Source organism: Choloepus didactylus, chromosome 21, assembly GCF_015220235.1.
Source record: "Choloepus didactylus isolate mChoDid1 chromosome 21, mChoDid1.pri, whole genome shotgun sequence".
Taxonomy (NCBI): domain Eukaryota; kingdom Metazoa; phylum Chordata; class Mammalia; order Pilosa; family Megalonychidae; genus Choloepus; species Choloepus didactylus.
The window spans coordinates 38405730-38422164 of NC_051327.1; the positions used below are offsets into that span (position 1 = coordinate 38405730).

General features: G+C 48.5%; 1 protein-coding gene across 2 annotated transcripts in view; it reads left to right on the forward strand.

The window, feature by feature from the left end:
- SNX29 (sorting nexin 29) overlaps window positions 1-16435 on the forward strand; it is a 582670-nt gene that overhangs the window by 542796 nt on the left and 23439 nt on the right. Inside the window, exons 20-21 of one of the 2 annotated variants that reach the window (XM_037814026.1) lie at window positions 560-699; window positions 8745-8814. In XM_037814026.1, coding sequence (XP_037669954.1) covers window positions 560-699; window positions 8745-8799 — 195 coding nt within the window. In that variant the 3' untranslated portion in view covers window positions 8800-8814. Of the gene's footprint in view, window positions 1-559; window positions 700-8744; window positions 8815-16435 lie in introns of those variants that run through there. The other variant, XM_037814025.1, reaches the window with a different exon arrangement.

The following is a 16435-nucleotide window of genomic DNA, read 5'->3' on the forward strand; positions in this document are numbered from 1 at the left end:
TTCAAATTTCTAAAAATTACTGGGAACACAAACCTCTCTGGAAGGTGGCATTTCGAGAGATCAATAATTGCGTGTTGACCTTTGTGGCCAGTGGATTTATTTGTGTCTCCCTCTCACCAGCCCGGGGATCCCCGAGAGCCAGGCATGAACGATTTGTGCTCATGGTTCCATCCCTACTGCTCAGCACCACTCCAGAAATAACAGCCACAATTGTTATTGCTGTTTTTTTCTATTCTATGAATAGAATATTTAAAACATTAGAAACATTCATTCATTTAACACGTCTAAGTCTCTGGCCCATGCCAAACCCTGAAAATGGGCTCACACTCTGTGTCGTTTTATGCTCCTGCCTCGCCTCCTACCTGGAGGTAATACCAGGAGCCCCTTCCCTATCATCCGTGTGCTAATGTGTGTAACATACTCAGAGGCCGCTTGCCTGTGGTCATTGCTCAGTTCCTGTCAGCTCTTTTAGCAATGCCGCTGATTGTTATGGATTTGGGATTCTTTCCGAGTGGGCAAGGAAAGCCTCCCTGAGCATGCGTGTTCTGTGTTTTCTCAGGACGCCAAGTTCGTAGAGGAACGTCGGAAGCAGCTCCAGAACTACCTGCGCAGCGTCATGAACAAAGTCATCCAGATGGCCCCCGAGTTTGCCGCCAGCCCCCAAAAAGAGACCCTTATCCAGCTGATGCCCTTCTTCATGTGAGTGCCAGCGATGCGGGCGTGCCCTGCGCAGCCCGCCGGGCCGTCCCTTCTTTCCTTCTTCCGAGGTTAGGGATGAGGGGCCTCTGTGTGGTGCTTCTGGAGCTCCAAGGCACTGAAACAGAGACTCCAACCACCCTGCTTCAGGGGGGAGCCAGTTTGCAGATGAGTGGCTTTGACTTGAGGTTTGCAAATAAGTGCAGGGCTGCGTGGTTTTGTACTTTTGTACATTCTGATCAAAGGAAAGGGTCATTTTCTATAAAGCTCACAAATGTTCCAAATCTACAAAATGGTCTGTCAGCATTTCTCAAGCTTGGGTAATGAACCCAAAGGGAAATTCTCACAGGTGCCCACCAGTATGGACTTAAATTATTTCACATTAATATAATTTAAGTATCAACAAACTTAAAACTAGGTTTAAATTCCTTGTTCTTAAATCTCTTATAAAAGTGGGGAAAAAAGATTTGCTTGTTAAGTACATATGAAATCATTAAAATTCAAAATTGTTGGTTTACAAAATTGTCAGTTTACATTAATGGATGCTATTGTTTTTCTGCAACCAAATCTTGGCTCCCAATGGAGGATGCAGGCTGGCTCCACTCCCTATGTGCAGGGTCTGTGTGCAGGCTGACTCCACTCCCTATGTGCAGGGTCTGTGTGCAGGCTGGCTCCATTCCCTGTGTGCAGGATCTGTGTGCAGGCTGGCTCCATTCCCTGTGTGCAGAGTCTGTATGCAGGCTGGCTCCATCTCTGTGCAGGATCTGTGTGCAGGCTGGCTCCATTCCCTGTGTGCAGGATCTGTGTGCAGGTTGGCTCCCTTCCCTGTGTGCAAGGTGTGTATGCAGTCTGGCTCCACTCCCTGTGTGTGCAGGCTCTGTGTGCAGGTGGACTCCATTCCCTGCCATTTTTCTCTCGTCACGTTGCTGGGAAAAATTTATTTGTGGTGCACCCTGGGGCAGGCAGCCCTTATTTAGTGTTACCACCTTACTGCTGATTAGTCCTCTGCTCCTCTCTGATTGCTGAGAATTAGGGAATCCAAAATGATGAAGCAGTCAGGTGGCTTTTAGAGTCTTCAGGTGCTGTAGAAAATACTTACATCATTTCTAAAAATTATTGCAATGAGAATACAAAATGTTAAAATCCATATGGAAAGCCTGTGGCTCTCCAATAATGGGTTTAGGACACATCATTTGAGAAACACTGGTCTGTGTGAATTGCTGGGAGAAAATGAGTAGTCCTTTAAAATTGTATGCCGAGGGCTTGGGGGGCTCAGTTTCATTCTAACCATGATGCTGTAGCTCAAAATGGGGGCTTATTTCTGCTCCGTCTGTGGGGTGTGCCTTTGGAGTCACTTTAGCCAGCATTTCCCAGTCAACGTTCCAGCCAGACACACGTCGGCAGGGCTGCCTCCTTACTTGCTGTGGGCCTTGGGAACTGTAGCCAAGATGCTGGTTTATGTCTTCCTGATTGTTGCAGAGCTTTTGTGAGACGACGTGATTGTTCTGTGCTGCCTGTGATAAAAAACGCCTCTTTTCCAAATAGCCTACACCACACAGAAAATGTCTTTTCCTTTTTTCCCAAGTTGTTGGTGATGCCAGGGTTTTGCTGTCAATGTTTGGAAAGTGCCACGATTATAGTTCACTAGAGAAGGAGCTCCTGTTCCTCCTCTAAAGGTGGCCCACTGCCTGGGGTGCATGATGGAAGTCATCTTCCCTGCGGTAGATGCATTTTGGCTAAATTCCCTGTTGGGATTGAGTTGGAGGTTTGGCACTAGAAAGGCTGAGGGTCACAGATCAGAGAACGTGGTCCCAGGGGTAGGTGTCCGTCCGCCTGGCTCCGGAGCCAACATCTCTCCGCTGTGCTCACCAAGCATTAGCCCACCAGGTTGTACAACATGTATGTCAATGCAAGCTTCTCCTCCTGATGTGCACTCTCAGCTTCACGGTTGTCGTTAATCAGTGCCAGGAGAGAAACCTTTTGTGCCTAATTAGCACAGAGAACATAAGATTCAATTTTGGGCTCTCCAAAAACTAAAAAGAATTTCACTTGGGGATGGTAGCAAATGATACAATATTGACACCAGAATTTTGACTAAACATTGGTCTAGACCCTAGTTGAAATTCAGGTTTTTTTCCTTTGTCTTTCCTCAAAGTTCCAAGTTAAGCTGCAGCCCCCACCCCGCCCCACCTTTGTTTTGAGCGAGGTGGGATTGCAGGTTGAAATTTGTAGATCATTTCATTTTCTGTTATGGGCAATGAGCCGAAGCCAAGTTTTGCCCATGCTAGTGAATCACCACGGTGATAATTTCCTTTTTGTGCTTGCCCATGGAAAACAGCGAGACTGGAATCTCAGCTAAAAAGCTCACCCCAAGAGATTTCTAGTTAAATTGTTTTGTTTTGTTTTTTAAACCTCTGTTGGCTATGAAAATAACCCACTGAAAGCATAATTATCCTTATCAATCTTGACAGGTTTTCTCTGGTTCCTTCAAAGGCTAATTTGGGATTTTAAAGGTCCTTTTTGTTACTGGGAGCAGCCCGGTTGGCTGTGCACTTCCTGGAGGCACTGGCCTGGTGCTGCACCTCCTTTATCCCATCTCACCTTCCTGAAAGCCTCTCAGGTGGGCACCGTTACCTCCATTTAATTAGGTAGGTTACCCCTATACTCACGAGAAAAATGGGGCTCAGAGAGGTTACCTGGCTGCTCCCTGGGGTCCCCACCCATCATACGGAGGCCGGGGCTCCAGTCCAGGTCTGTTTGCTGCCAAAGCCCAGGTTAGGGGAGTGTAAGTCACAACAGGTGAGGCCTGGCCCTCCGACATGCTTGAGTTGTCCAGTGCAGTGGGTGTTTTTGTTTGTTTGTTTTAATTGAAGTAGTTGGCAACATTAACAGATTAGGAGGTTTCAGATTTAAAAGTCTAGATGTCAGGCCTCCCTTGAAACATCAGAAGAGCCGCTCACACCTGCATTGCCATTCACCGCACATTGGGGGAACCGCACAGCACCGCCCCGGCCCCACAGAGCCCCCACAGAGCCCCCACTCCCGTTAGCTCTTGGGCCTCCCTGCCTTTCGTCCTGGCTGCTCAGCCGCTCTCCACAGACACCGAGGCGGCGTGACTCCCTCGCAGTACCTGCCCGGCTAGGTGCGGCATGTGACTTGGCAGCCCTGCTCTTACCCCTGCCGTCGGCCTCTCCGATCTTGGGCTTTGGATTTAAGCCCAGATGCTCCACTTGACCCTTGATGCATTCGGGTCACACTCTGTGCAGCGACCAGTGCATTCCATGAACCAGTCCACTGCTGAACTCCGGTGGTGGCCCATTGCGGTTTGCACTGGGGCGGGGAAGGAGGACAAAAACTAGTAGGTAAAATTTGTTTGTGTTTTTCCTTCAGTATCTTTCCTCAAAAATATTCTTTAAAACATTAGGGCTTGTACAACCCAGAGCCCAGGTTAGACAGGGCCTCCTTTGGCACATGCTTGTCCATTTAGGTTTTTTTCTGTTTACTATATCAGCACTTTACTGTGTTTTGCAAGGGACATCATGACTTCCATAGGTTGTGCCATCTGCGCATATCTGAGAATCAGAGAATCAGCAGGTTAATTTTTTTCCCCCAAATCTCTCTGCCTCCGGTTGCCTTCCTTGTTAATGCCAGCAGCAGCTCTGAATGAGAAAGTAGGACAGTAGGAAGTGGGGCATTTCTTTTCCATTTTGAACTCGGTGCATCAGATGGCCCAGGTGGGGATCACCATCCCCACCTCCCCCCACTCCCCAAGGGAGAGCAGAGGATCAGCAGCTCCCTAACATCCTCTTCTTTGCGGAGTCCCATGTCTTTGCATTCTCCTGGCATTTGGGGGAGAGGTGGACACAGACATGACTCATTGCAGATGTTAGCAGATACCGAGAGAAATGTCAGGTGCTCTTTTGAAAGTGTGCTAATGAAGGAGGGCTTGGATTCCAAGAATTCATTTTGCAAAACAGGACCACAAGTCGGTGAAGGCTTAAATGATTTGTTGAGCTGTCATTTAGCAAGCTATTAAAATGTTTTTCTGCAGAGCAATTCCTTGGGAAATGCATCAAGTTCTGCTATTCCTTGAGGGGAAAGAAAACGTTACGGGGGCGGAAGGCAGAGTAATATAGGTCACAGCACAAATTCCCAACTGGATTTTCAGCAGAAAATGCAGTCTATGTTTTCCCCACCTCTCCAACCCCCATCTGCTGCCACATTTACTCCTAAAGTGTTTTAAAAGGTCTTTTTTGCTGAAACATAAGCTTCCCTGTTCTCCCTGTGAGCAGGGGTCTAGCTCAGGCATGAAATGCCCCAGCCTATGCATTGCCAGGGGTCACTTGGACTTAAGTTGGAAGTTGCTGTGGATGGGAATTAAATAGTTCCTTCCTAGGACCTTCTAACTTGCCTTGCTTTTGTGGCTGGCCCATAAGCTTCCAGGCTCAAAAGTCCTCAGCATTGCCCAAATAATCAGAAAGGAGTACAATTGCTGTTCAAGAGAACCAAAACATGCGGTCACATTGGACTGGCGGACCAGTGAGGTGTAGGCAATGTTTTAGACTTAAATTCAGACTGATTTTTGATGGGGTGGGTATGTCACAATTTGACATCTTTACAACTACTCCCTATTGCTTTTCCCTCGGCCTGTTCACTGATTTTACGTCCGCTACCTGGCCCCTGAAAGCTGATGGGTTTGAGACCTCTGGTTGCCAAATGGAAAGCATGGGGATTTTGGAGTCAGTGAAATCCCCCAGCTCTATCTCCAAGGATGTGATCTTGGGCAAGTTTTCAGCCTCTCTGAATCTTAGTGTAAAATGGGAAGAGAAGTGCCAACTTGATTGATTTGTTGGGCAACTAAATGAGATAATCTGTGTAAAAATGCTTAGCACAGTGTTTCTGTGCATTAGCTGCTCTTAATGATGAGAATCGCCAGGCAGAGGAGGAGAGAAATCCTTACAAAAACCCTACAGCTGTTTCTCTGTCCATGTCCTCATCCATCCATCCACCTGGACACTTTACAGGGGAGGAACTGTAGTCTCAGGAACTGGAATTTGCCTGAGGTCAGTCCAAGGGGAGTGAGTCCACAGTGGGTGCTCACGAAATGGTGGCTGTTAGAATATGAACCCACCCAAAGACCACCTCTCCTCCTCTCCTTCCCCTCCTGGGATCTCTGAGTCTGGGTACAGGGACTTGGGCCTTCCCTGGGGTGACCAGGTGGAGCCCTGGGCTCTGGCCTTACTCCCGGCAGGAAAAGGGCACCCAGCCTCCAAAGATCATGACCTGGAGGCCCCTCCCCGGGGACCCACTGCCCTGTGGCCTGAGGAGGTGACATGCAAAACGCCACTTGATCACCTCCAGCCGCCCGGTTCCTGGGGCTGCTGTTAAGAGATGCAGCGAGATTGTGGTCCCAGGTCCTGCTCCTCTGGGTCCGAGGGGCTCCCGCCGGGGAGAGGATAATGAATTGCTCTTTTTGAGAATGATGAGGGTGACAGCTCCTCTTCCCTGATATTTCTATGACCTCCCTGTCCCCTGGCCTCCCCGGCATGGTCATTATGCTCCATTTCTTGCTGTCTGATGGTGAGATGGAAGAAATCAGTTCTCCTGGGGGTGAGGGGAGGGAGATGGTGCAATTTTAATGAGTTCCAGAAAAACTGGTGGAATTTGGAACTCTTCAGGGACATAAAACACCTCCCAGCAGACACAGGGGAGCTCTCCCCATGAGGGGCTTGTGTTCAGCAAACATCTTTTTCATCCCTTCGCTGTTTATTGAGCATCTATCTATTAAGTACTCAGGAAGCACCTGGGATAGAGCAGAGAACAAAACAGAAAAACAATAGCTCCACCTTCGTGGAGTTGGAAGACAGAAATGGACAAGTAAATATATAATATTCTCCCAAATAGATCTACGAAGAAAATTAATGCAGAGTAAGAGGATAGAGTCCCCTGGGCAATGTTCCTTCAGCTAGTCAGGAAGAGCCCCTGAGGGAAGGTCCTGTGAATGAGTTTCTGGGGGGAGAATGTTCAGACGGAGGGAGCAGGAAGTGCGCAGGCCCTGAGGCAGGAGCGAGCTTCGTGTGTCAAAGGCCAGAGCAGCGGGGACAGAGAGGGCGAGGGGTTGTGATTGGAGAGGTAACAGGGGCCTGCGAGACCATGGCAGTGACTTTGGGATTTATTTTGTAGGTGGGTTGGGAAGCCATTGGAGGGTACTGAGCAAGGGTGTAATGTGTCCCAGTTTATGTTTTAAAACCTCCTCAGGTGGTTGCTGCAAAGGAGAGGCCAGGCCTCCCTATAATTGTGCCTAAGAGCCTCCTCCCAAATGCCTCTTTGTTGCTCAGATGTGGCCCTCTCTCTCTAGCTAAGCCAACTTGAAAGGTGAAATCACTGCCCTCCCCCCTACGTGGGATCTGACACCCAGGGGAGTGAATCTCCCTGGCAACATGGAATATGACTCCCGGGGAGGAATGTAGACCCGGCATCGTGGGACGGAGAACATCTTCTTGACCAAAAGGGGGATGTGAAAGGAAATGAAATAAGCTTCAGTGGCAGAGAGATTCCAAAAGGAGCCGAGAGGTCACTCTGGTGGGCACTCTTACGCACACTTTAGACAACGCTTTTTAGGTTCTAAAGAATTGGGGTAGCTGGTGGTGGATACCTGAAACTATCAAACTACAACCCAGAACCCATGAATCTCGAAGACAATTGTATAAAAATGTAGCTTATGAGGGGTGACAATGGGATTGGGAAAACCATAAGGACCACACTCCACTTTGTCTAGTTTATGGATGGATGAGTAGAAAAATAGGGGAAGGAAACAAACAAACAAACAGACAAAGGTACCCAGTGTTCTTTTTTACTTCAATTGCTCTTTTTCACTTTAATTATTATTCTTGTTATTTTTGTGTGTGTGCTAATGAAGGTGTCAGGGATTGATTTAGGTGATGAATGTACAGCTATGTAATGGTACTGTGAACAATCGAAAGTACGATTTGTTTTGTATGACTGCGTGGTATGTGAATATATCTCAATAAAATGAAGATAAAAAAAAAAAAAAACCCCTCTTTCAGGATGTCGGGAGAAGACGGAATTGGAAAGGGGCCAGTTGGGAGGCCTCTAGGGTCCGGGCAGGAGGAGTTTGGTTCCTTGGACCAAGATGGGGATTATAGGGGTGCGAGGAATGATTGACCTCTGGGTGATCTACGGGCTGGTTGAGGGGTGAGGAAAAGAGCCCTGCCAAGCTGAGTAGGTTTGGTTTGAGACAATAGAAAACCTCTGTATTCAAGTGAACATTTATTGAGCATCTACTGTGTACAGGCCCCTGGGCTAGGCAGGGAGGTAGGTAGGGGTATCACACAAATAATCAGACTGGTCCCAGCCATCAAGGGCCAACACATGTATAAGGTCAGGGTAATACAAGGCAGAATTCCATTCATGCATTCTTTCATTCAACAGGAATTTGCAGTGTCAGACTGCCTGGTTTGTGCCCCAGCTCAGCCACTGACTAGCTGTGTGACCTTGAACAAGTCCCTTAACCTCTCTGGGCCTCAGTGTCTTCATCTGTACATGGAGATACTCACAGTGTCTGCCTCACAGGGTTTCATGAGCACACAGTAAGCATGTGAGGGGGGAATCTGGTTAGCAGACATTTTAGGGAAGTGATAATTGAAACACTACTCCACCTCACCCCGACCCCTGAGGTAATCACTGTCAAGTTTCTTGTTTAACTGCAGAAATTGTTGCTAGTTATGCAAGAAAACACAAATTCTACACACCATTCTGTAACGTGCCCAGTTTAACTGAACAAAGCTGGCTCTTTCCTTCCGGCAGCTACATCATCTCCCTTGCAGTGGCTCTTTCATAGTTTATTTCTCCACTGCTCTACTCGGACATTTAAGAGATTTCCAGAGAGCCATGTCTCCGGATCAGGAAATTTATGTTTTCCCTCAAATCTCGAGTCTCGTATCTCAGGAAAAATCAGTCAAGACATTGGGAAAAAGTATTATAATTCTGTGAAAATTAAAGCATAACAATCAGTATTCCTGGTTCAGAAGAATCCGTGACAAAAGCAAGAGCAGGAAGTGCCGTGCCTGGAGTTGGGGGTGAAGATGGACATTTCCAGGAATGAGAGGAGAGAAATGATGAGTCAGTCCTGCCGTTGGCTGAGGCCGTTTTATAAGGGTGTGCGTGGCCCTCCCTGCTGCAAACGGTGAGTCATTCTTGCAAATAAAATGCCTTTATGTGTGTAGTATACTCAATGTGAGTGGTATTCCAAGAAATAAGTTAGGGAAGCAAAATAAGTCCTTCAATTGGCAATTTTGAGACACAATTCTGTGTAAACCTCTCTAGGAAACTGGATGTTGCGTTATTCTAATAGTACCCAATAATGTTTGCTGGTGTTTTCCACCGTTCACGTATTTGCCTTAGGCTACAGCTCTTTGTAAATATTGTGGAAGTCAATATTTCTCATTTATTAAGCAAATCATTTCAGATAGCCACGTTAATGAATAAATAGTATGAAGAATGTTGGACTTTTTTTTAATAAAAACTTAAGATTATAGGAATTCCCAAGAATTCTCAGGAATTCTGACTTCTCATTCTCAAATCCCGAAGAGTAATCCCTTTCAGGAATTTGGAAACCCTCTTTGGGATATGATTTCCTGATATAAAGTTGGGAATGGTTCACATAGGGAATCACAGGGGTCATGGATGTGGGGAAGGACGGACACCCAGGGTAGGAAGGAGCAGGAAGAGGAGCCACAGAGATGGCCACTCAGGAGGGGGGGACACGGGCAGTGTTGTGGAGCCAGCAAAGCAGGGCGGGGAGGCTAGATCAGGGTTCCCCAGGGACAGAGGGTTTCCAAGGAAGCCGTCCTGGGTGTGAAAGGGCTTCAAAATCTAACACCTAGTCCCAGAGCAGTTAGAGTAAATCGCCGACCTCTTTCCCGTCTGCCGACTGGCTGGGGACCAAGGAGCAAATGGTGAGGCACAGCCGTGGTGGCATCCCTGTCAACCCTGGTGGTGGGGAGAGTGCCGCAGACAGGTTCTCGAGGGCAGCATAGTCGCGGCTGCACGTGGGAACAGGTTCAACTCCGCAGCCCTCCTTAGGCAGCCCTGTGGCCAGCGTGTGCCAGCCGGGGCCTCCGAGTGAGCTGGGCTCCGAGGCCGGCAGTGTCCGAGGCCACACGGGACTGTTTGCCATTGGCAACGGAGAAGGCTTCTTGCAAGCAGGGCAGTTTACTCTGCTGCGGAGCACTTTGCACAGTTCGAAGCTTCCCCCTGGAAAGCCAGCACTGGTGACTGTTTATGGGGCCAGTGTCTTGGGGCCCTGGGACTGCTTAGCTGGAGGCCACCTGGACTTGTAGAATCTTGGGGCTCTTTTCAGACCCTGTAGGGGGCAAAGCACTAATGCCTCCCCGCATCTCCGAGAGGACCGTGGTGCCAGCGCATACACACAACAGGGGAGACTGCTGCCCCGGCAGCCTTTGCCATCTTTTCTTAACATCTCCCGCTCACCTCAGCAGGGTTGACTGGGGCAGGAGGAGCCACCACCAGGACCAACACCCTAAAAGGGGCACATACGCCCTGGTGGGAGGTCCCCCCTGACTTGTTTCTGTGACTGTCAGTGTCTTGATTATAGGGGCTTGGCACCCTCTCAGCGTCCCACATCAACAGCAACACACACCTCAGTTTCCTCATGGGTTGGGGGAACGTGGCAGGGTCTCGGCAGGTCATAGGGTGAGTAAAGCCGCTGAGGGGTGATGGCAGGGAGGGACGTGAAGGGGACTCACGGGCCCCGTGGGAGGGGTTGGCTGTCACACACCTGGTCGCTGATTGCCACATGGGACTGCAGGTTACCAGATCTTCCGTTTGTTCATTTGTTTCCTCAAGAGGTGGCAGAAACCCACATTTTTTTCATAAAATCTTCTGATTTTTAAGTGTTGGCAACTAATTTGTGGGCCAAACAAAACCGATCTATAGACTGTTGTACATCAGGAGCCTCCTGGAGCTCAAAGAGGCTGTGGCAGGTGCATCTGTTTAACCCGTGAGGAAATGCAGGTTAAGAGCAGGCAGTGGAGACCCACTCGGGACTACGGGATAGTGACGGCTGGACTTCAACCAGGGTAGCCCCAATGCCACGTCCTCGGGCCCCTGCAGTTCCAACCAAGTTGGAGCCAATAGGGATGGGTCTGTCAGTGCCCACCCAGCACCCAGGTAGGAGATGCCGCGTTCCCAAAGAGGACCCTTTCTTTGACCAGCTAAATGTTCTGCCCTGCCAGAGTTTTCCCTGCCCTCTTGGCAGTTCTTTCAGTGTCTTGCCCCCTTCGAGTAGCTACTGGCAGAGCTTGGTTATCTGAAAAGAGCACAGCCGGTCATGGTTTGACTTTCTTAATGGATCAGGAGACATGGGTCCTTGGAGGGCACTTGTGACTGTTCAAGGGAATGGTCACAAGTTATTAGGGTTGAAAAGGAAATCTGATGGTCTCAGGAAACAAATTCTTTTCACAGATAGCGTTTATCTGAAGGGGTTTCGTGCAGAGCGGATTTTGTTGATGTCTCTCCTTTCCTTTTCCTCACTGCCCCTACCCTACGGACCCCCAGCAGGCTTCCTTGTACCTCTAACCCCTGGTTCTCAACGGGGGGTGGTTTTGCCTGCCTCCCCAGCTCCAGGGACACCTGGCAATGAATGGAGCAGGCACTGTGGTTTTTGTATCTAATGCAATCGATCGGAGAGCACTGTTTTAGCATCTGCTGTGTTCCCAGGACTGTCCCACTAAGCTCCTTTGGCCATGCCAGGTGAGAGATGGGCTCCTTTGAGGAATCTGGATAGGAAGGAGGACGTGTGTACGAGGTGCAGACAGCATCGTCTTGGCTTTCACTGGGTACACATAGGCAAATGGTGTGGCTTTTAAGGTGACACGATTGTTTGGGGGGATTTAAGTCCTATGATAAGCACCCTGACACTTAAACTGCTGGTTAATATATGTGTGAAATTCGGGGTAAGAGCATTAGCTTCGTTCTTCAGCCTCAGTTGAGAAGTGACCACAGGGGAAGGAGGTGCTCTCGGCTCCTGGTGGGTAGGGGCCGGGGATGCGGCCAAATGCCCCACAGTGCCCGGAGCAGCCCCATAGTGAGGAACGACCGCCCCAGATGTCGACAGTGCTGCAGTGACAAACCCGGCCTTGCCCGTCAGTCACTGGATCTTGTGTAACCAGCTGGAAACCCCCGAGACTCCGCAGCCAAGAGCGAGAGAGGGAGAAGAGACGAGTGTTCAGCTCGCACCTACCAGGGGCCAGGGAGTAGGCCAGATTTCCTTCACTGAGTCCCACATCCACTCTTGAGGGTGGCATCACTGTTCTTTTTTTTCAGACGAGGAAACTGAGCCCCAGAGAGTGAAGCAACCGTGCCATCGCCTTGCAGCTGGGCGAGCGGGAGTAGGGGGTTTGTGCGGATTTTGTGTTTTGGAAGCCTCTGCTTGCCCGTACCATGACATCAAGATGGGGCACACAGTGGAGCTCTCCTACGGATCTTCATGATCGGCCTGCTCCGTGTGCTGCATTTGGCTTTGTGGGTCCCCCGTGCCCCTAGGAGTTGCTCTCTGGGCTTTAGCATGCCCACCTTCCCCACTGCTCCTCGAGGGCCGCTGCATCTGAGGACTCACCACCGCCACTTCTCATCAGGTCCCTGCTGCAGCCTCTCACTGCCTGGGTCTGTTATGAGGGCTCTGGGTAGTGGGGGGTGGGGGGGCGACCTCCTGTCCCCCTCCACCTCTAAGGGGTTAACTCCCAGCGCTGGGAAGTGAGGCAGGAGGGCTGAGGGGCTTCTGACGGCTTCCACCCAGTTGAGACAATGTGGTCCCGGGTTCCTGCTCCCCACATGCCACCACCAGCCCCTTCCCAGCCGGCCTGTTCATCAGCTGTGGCCCCTTCTTTTTCTTCATCAGTCGACTTTGTTTTAGCCAGAGGAACAGAAGCCCTCTTTTTGCCCAGGAACACTCTCATTTGAGCACACAGTCTGCTGGCTTAGGAAGCCTGACTTGGAAGATAAAGCAGGTCATGGTTTGCTGAGTAAGAACAGGATTCCGTGTTTTTATTTTTCTCTTTCACACTTGAGAATTTGCTGTGACAGAGTCATGGATATTTGTCTCACTAGCTTGTTCTGGAAAGGCAGGTTGAAAAATTACCAGGGCAGCAGGGAGCAGGCCATGCTGTCAGGGTATGGGGTGAGGATTTTCACATTATGTCAGCTTGGCTAAGAGAAGGGGCTGCAGTCACGCAGGCCCGGGGTCGGCTCCAGGCTGTGCCATTTAGTGGTTCGGTGATTGTGGATTAGTCCCTTTGGGGGCTTTGGCCTCAGTTTCATCCTCTGTAAAATGGGGCTAATAACAGTCCCTCCCTCCAGTGGATTTGAAGCTATGATGAGACAATGTGAATGCACTTAACACAGGGCACACAGTAAGCACTTACTGGTTTAGCTGTGACTGCAGTAATGATAACAGTTGTTTTGGTTGTTATCGGGATTGTGCACATAGCTGATTGTGGAGTCCTTAGAACCAAGGCCGAGCTTGGCACTACATGTTTTCAAGGCATGAGAGCCAGAGGAGCGCAGAGCAAGCACATTCAGCAAGGATATTTAGGCAGCCAAGTTGCTCTAGGAAACTGGGGCTCCATGATCTTGTTCGCACAAACTTGGCATTCCCATGGCAGAGCCTAAATTACTGGGCACAGAGACCCACCTGCAAATTTGCCAGGTTCCCTACAAACAGCCCCTGAAGACCGTCTCCCCACCCCAGTAAACTGGTCAGCATAGTGGGTAGGCAGATTTCATTATAATAAATGGATAAGCTGGCTGTCTGAACATAACCGAAAGAACAAGTCATTGAACCCAGAGATGTGTGTTCAAATCCAGGCTCTACTACTTCACAGCCTTGTGGCTTTGACCTCCAGGCCTCCAAGTCCCCATCTGTAGCGCAGAACTCACAGGCTCTTCAAGAGGATTACATGAAACGTCACCCAGTAGGACCTTCTCAAAGGGAAGCTATTTTAGTTGCAGTCACATTTCACATCTTTGTTCAGGCTCTCACTTCAGTCCCAAAATGATTTGAGTTGGCAGCTTAGATATTATTACAATTGCTTGCCCTACTTCATGTCTTTTATTTTTAAACATTGGAACCTTTGAAAATTTAGTTTGGAGAAAAGAAAGCACAGTGGGTTATTTTGGGCACAATATAATCTCCATCTGATTTGGGGTTAGTAAAATAATAAGAAGAAAATTTCTCTGAAATACAGAGGTGAGGCCACACCGTCCAAGAAGTTGACTCCCCTTTACAGACGGAATTGCCATTTCCCACCAAATATAACCCGTCCCACTGAGCAGTCAAACAATTTCGCAGCTTCCTGCATTTCCCAATTTACTTTTTAAATGACACCTATGGGGTGGTAACTGGTAAAGACTACTTTATTCCATTATGTATCGGTTATCTCTTGCCACGTTAATGCTGTGTAACAGACAACCCCATTTCCTTGGTGACATGCCATTATAATAACGTATTGCTTATGTTGGGCTGCGGGCTGGGAGGCTCTGCTGATCTTGGCTGTGCCCCCTACGTGTCTGGGCATCAGCTAGCAGTCTGCTCGTCTTGGGTGGCCTTGACTGGGACAAGTGGGGGACCCCTAGGTTTGGCTCCCTTTGTCTCCCATCCTCCTGCAACCAGCAGGCTAGCCTGGGTATGTATGGCAGAGAGCAAGAACAGGGAAGGACCAGTCACAAAGGCACTTTTCAACCTCAGACTGACACGTTTGCTAACATCCCCTTGGCAAAGGAAATCACAAGCCTGAGCTGAGTCAGCATGGGAGGGCACGGCAAAGTTACATGGCAAAGGGCAAGATTCAGAGAGGGGTGAATAATTGGAGCCAGTTTTTGCAACAGCTACATGTTAACTTTTTCTAGGTAGAAAGAAGAAGTATAGCATTGAGAGTGAGGCATGGCTGTGAAATTCTAAGGCAAATGATATTTAGACTAGTAAGAAGATAGAAGGAAAACCAGCGATCGGAACCAAAACTACCCATAAATCAACAGTGGGGCTCAGATAGGGGTCATCCCACTGTATTTTGGGAAAGGGTCAGTGTTATTCCTTTAATATACTGGCTAGAATCCTGCTTGCCTTGGCTTTTTTAAAAACTTATTTTACATTAACATACAGTAAAGCTGACTTATTTTTTTGGTATACAGATCTATGAATTTTGACACATATATAGATTTGAGCAACCACTATCACAATCAAGATGCAGAATATTTTCATCACTCTCCCAAAATTCTCTTGTGTTATCCCTTTTTAGTCATGCCCTCCCCCGCCCCTCAGCCCTGGGGCCCACTGATCTGTGTCCATCACTATGGTTTTGTCTTTTTGAGAATGTTATGTATGGAATCATACAGCTTTGAGACTGGCTTCTTTCACTCAGCATAATACCCCTGAGATTTGTCCATGTTGTTACATGTATCAGTAGTTGGTTCCTTTTTATCACTCAGTAGTATTTCATGGTATGGCCATACCTCAGTTCATTTACCCATTTGCAAAGGACATTTGAGTTGTTTCCAGTCAATTTGAATAAAGCAATTCTGAATAGCGTTGATATAAACATCTGTATAAAGGTTTTGTATGAATATGTTTTCATTTCTCTAGGGTAAATACCTAAGCATGGGATCGCTGGGTCATAGGGTGAGTGTAAAAGACTGCCAACCTGGCTCTACCATTTTGCATCCCCACCATCAGTGTGTGAGAGTTCCAGTTGCTCCGTGCCCTCACCAGCATTTGGTATCATCACAATTTTTTATTTTAGCCATTTGAAAGGATCTGTAGTAGCATCTCATCAGGGTTACTAATCTAAATATCATGGTTTTAGTTTGCATTTCCCTGATGGCTAATGCTGTTGCGGATCTTTTCACATGCTTGTTTTTCTTCCATATATCCTCTTTAGGGAAATATCTGTTTTATATATATACATATATATATGTATATTTTTTTTTTACTTTTTTACTATTGAAATTGAGAGTCCCTTGTGTAGTCTGGATAAAAGTCTTTTGTTTGATATGTAATTTGCAAGTATTTTCTCCCAGTCTGTAGGTTGTCTTTTTCTTTTCTTTTGCATATCAAAACTTTTTTACTTTTGATGCGATCTGATGGAGGGGTGGACATTCACTCCCAGCGCATACAGGTGGCAGCAGTCCACCGCCACAGGCAGGTACACGGGCACCCTCCCAGCCCACGCCTGCCCGGCTGCAGTCGTCATGTCTTTCCGTCCCCCGGCACTGGCCCTTCAGCTGTGCACAGACTGATACAGTCCTGACGGTTCTCCTGCCTGCAGCCTTGAGCAAGACTCAGCCGTCCTGGTGGACCGAATGAGCAGTGTGGGGTTCTCTGCTGGAGCAGGCCAGGGGGCCTAGAATTTCCCCTGGAATCTAGACAGATAGAAAGGCAAAGGCCAGGCTGGCTGGCTGTTTCATGGGCAGTTTGTGGTCCTCGGCCTTGCCTGTAGACTCTGAGCAAAGGAGAGTGGATGGTGAGTGCAAACCCAGCCCCACTGTGGCCTAAACCAGGGGTCCAAGTCCAGCCTGCCCCTGGTGTTTGGAAATCAAGCTTTATGGCAACATAGTCACGCCCGTTGTTTCCTGATATATAGCTGCAGGGTTGAGTGGTTGTGACACAGACCCCATGACCTGCATCACCTAAAATATTTACTGT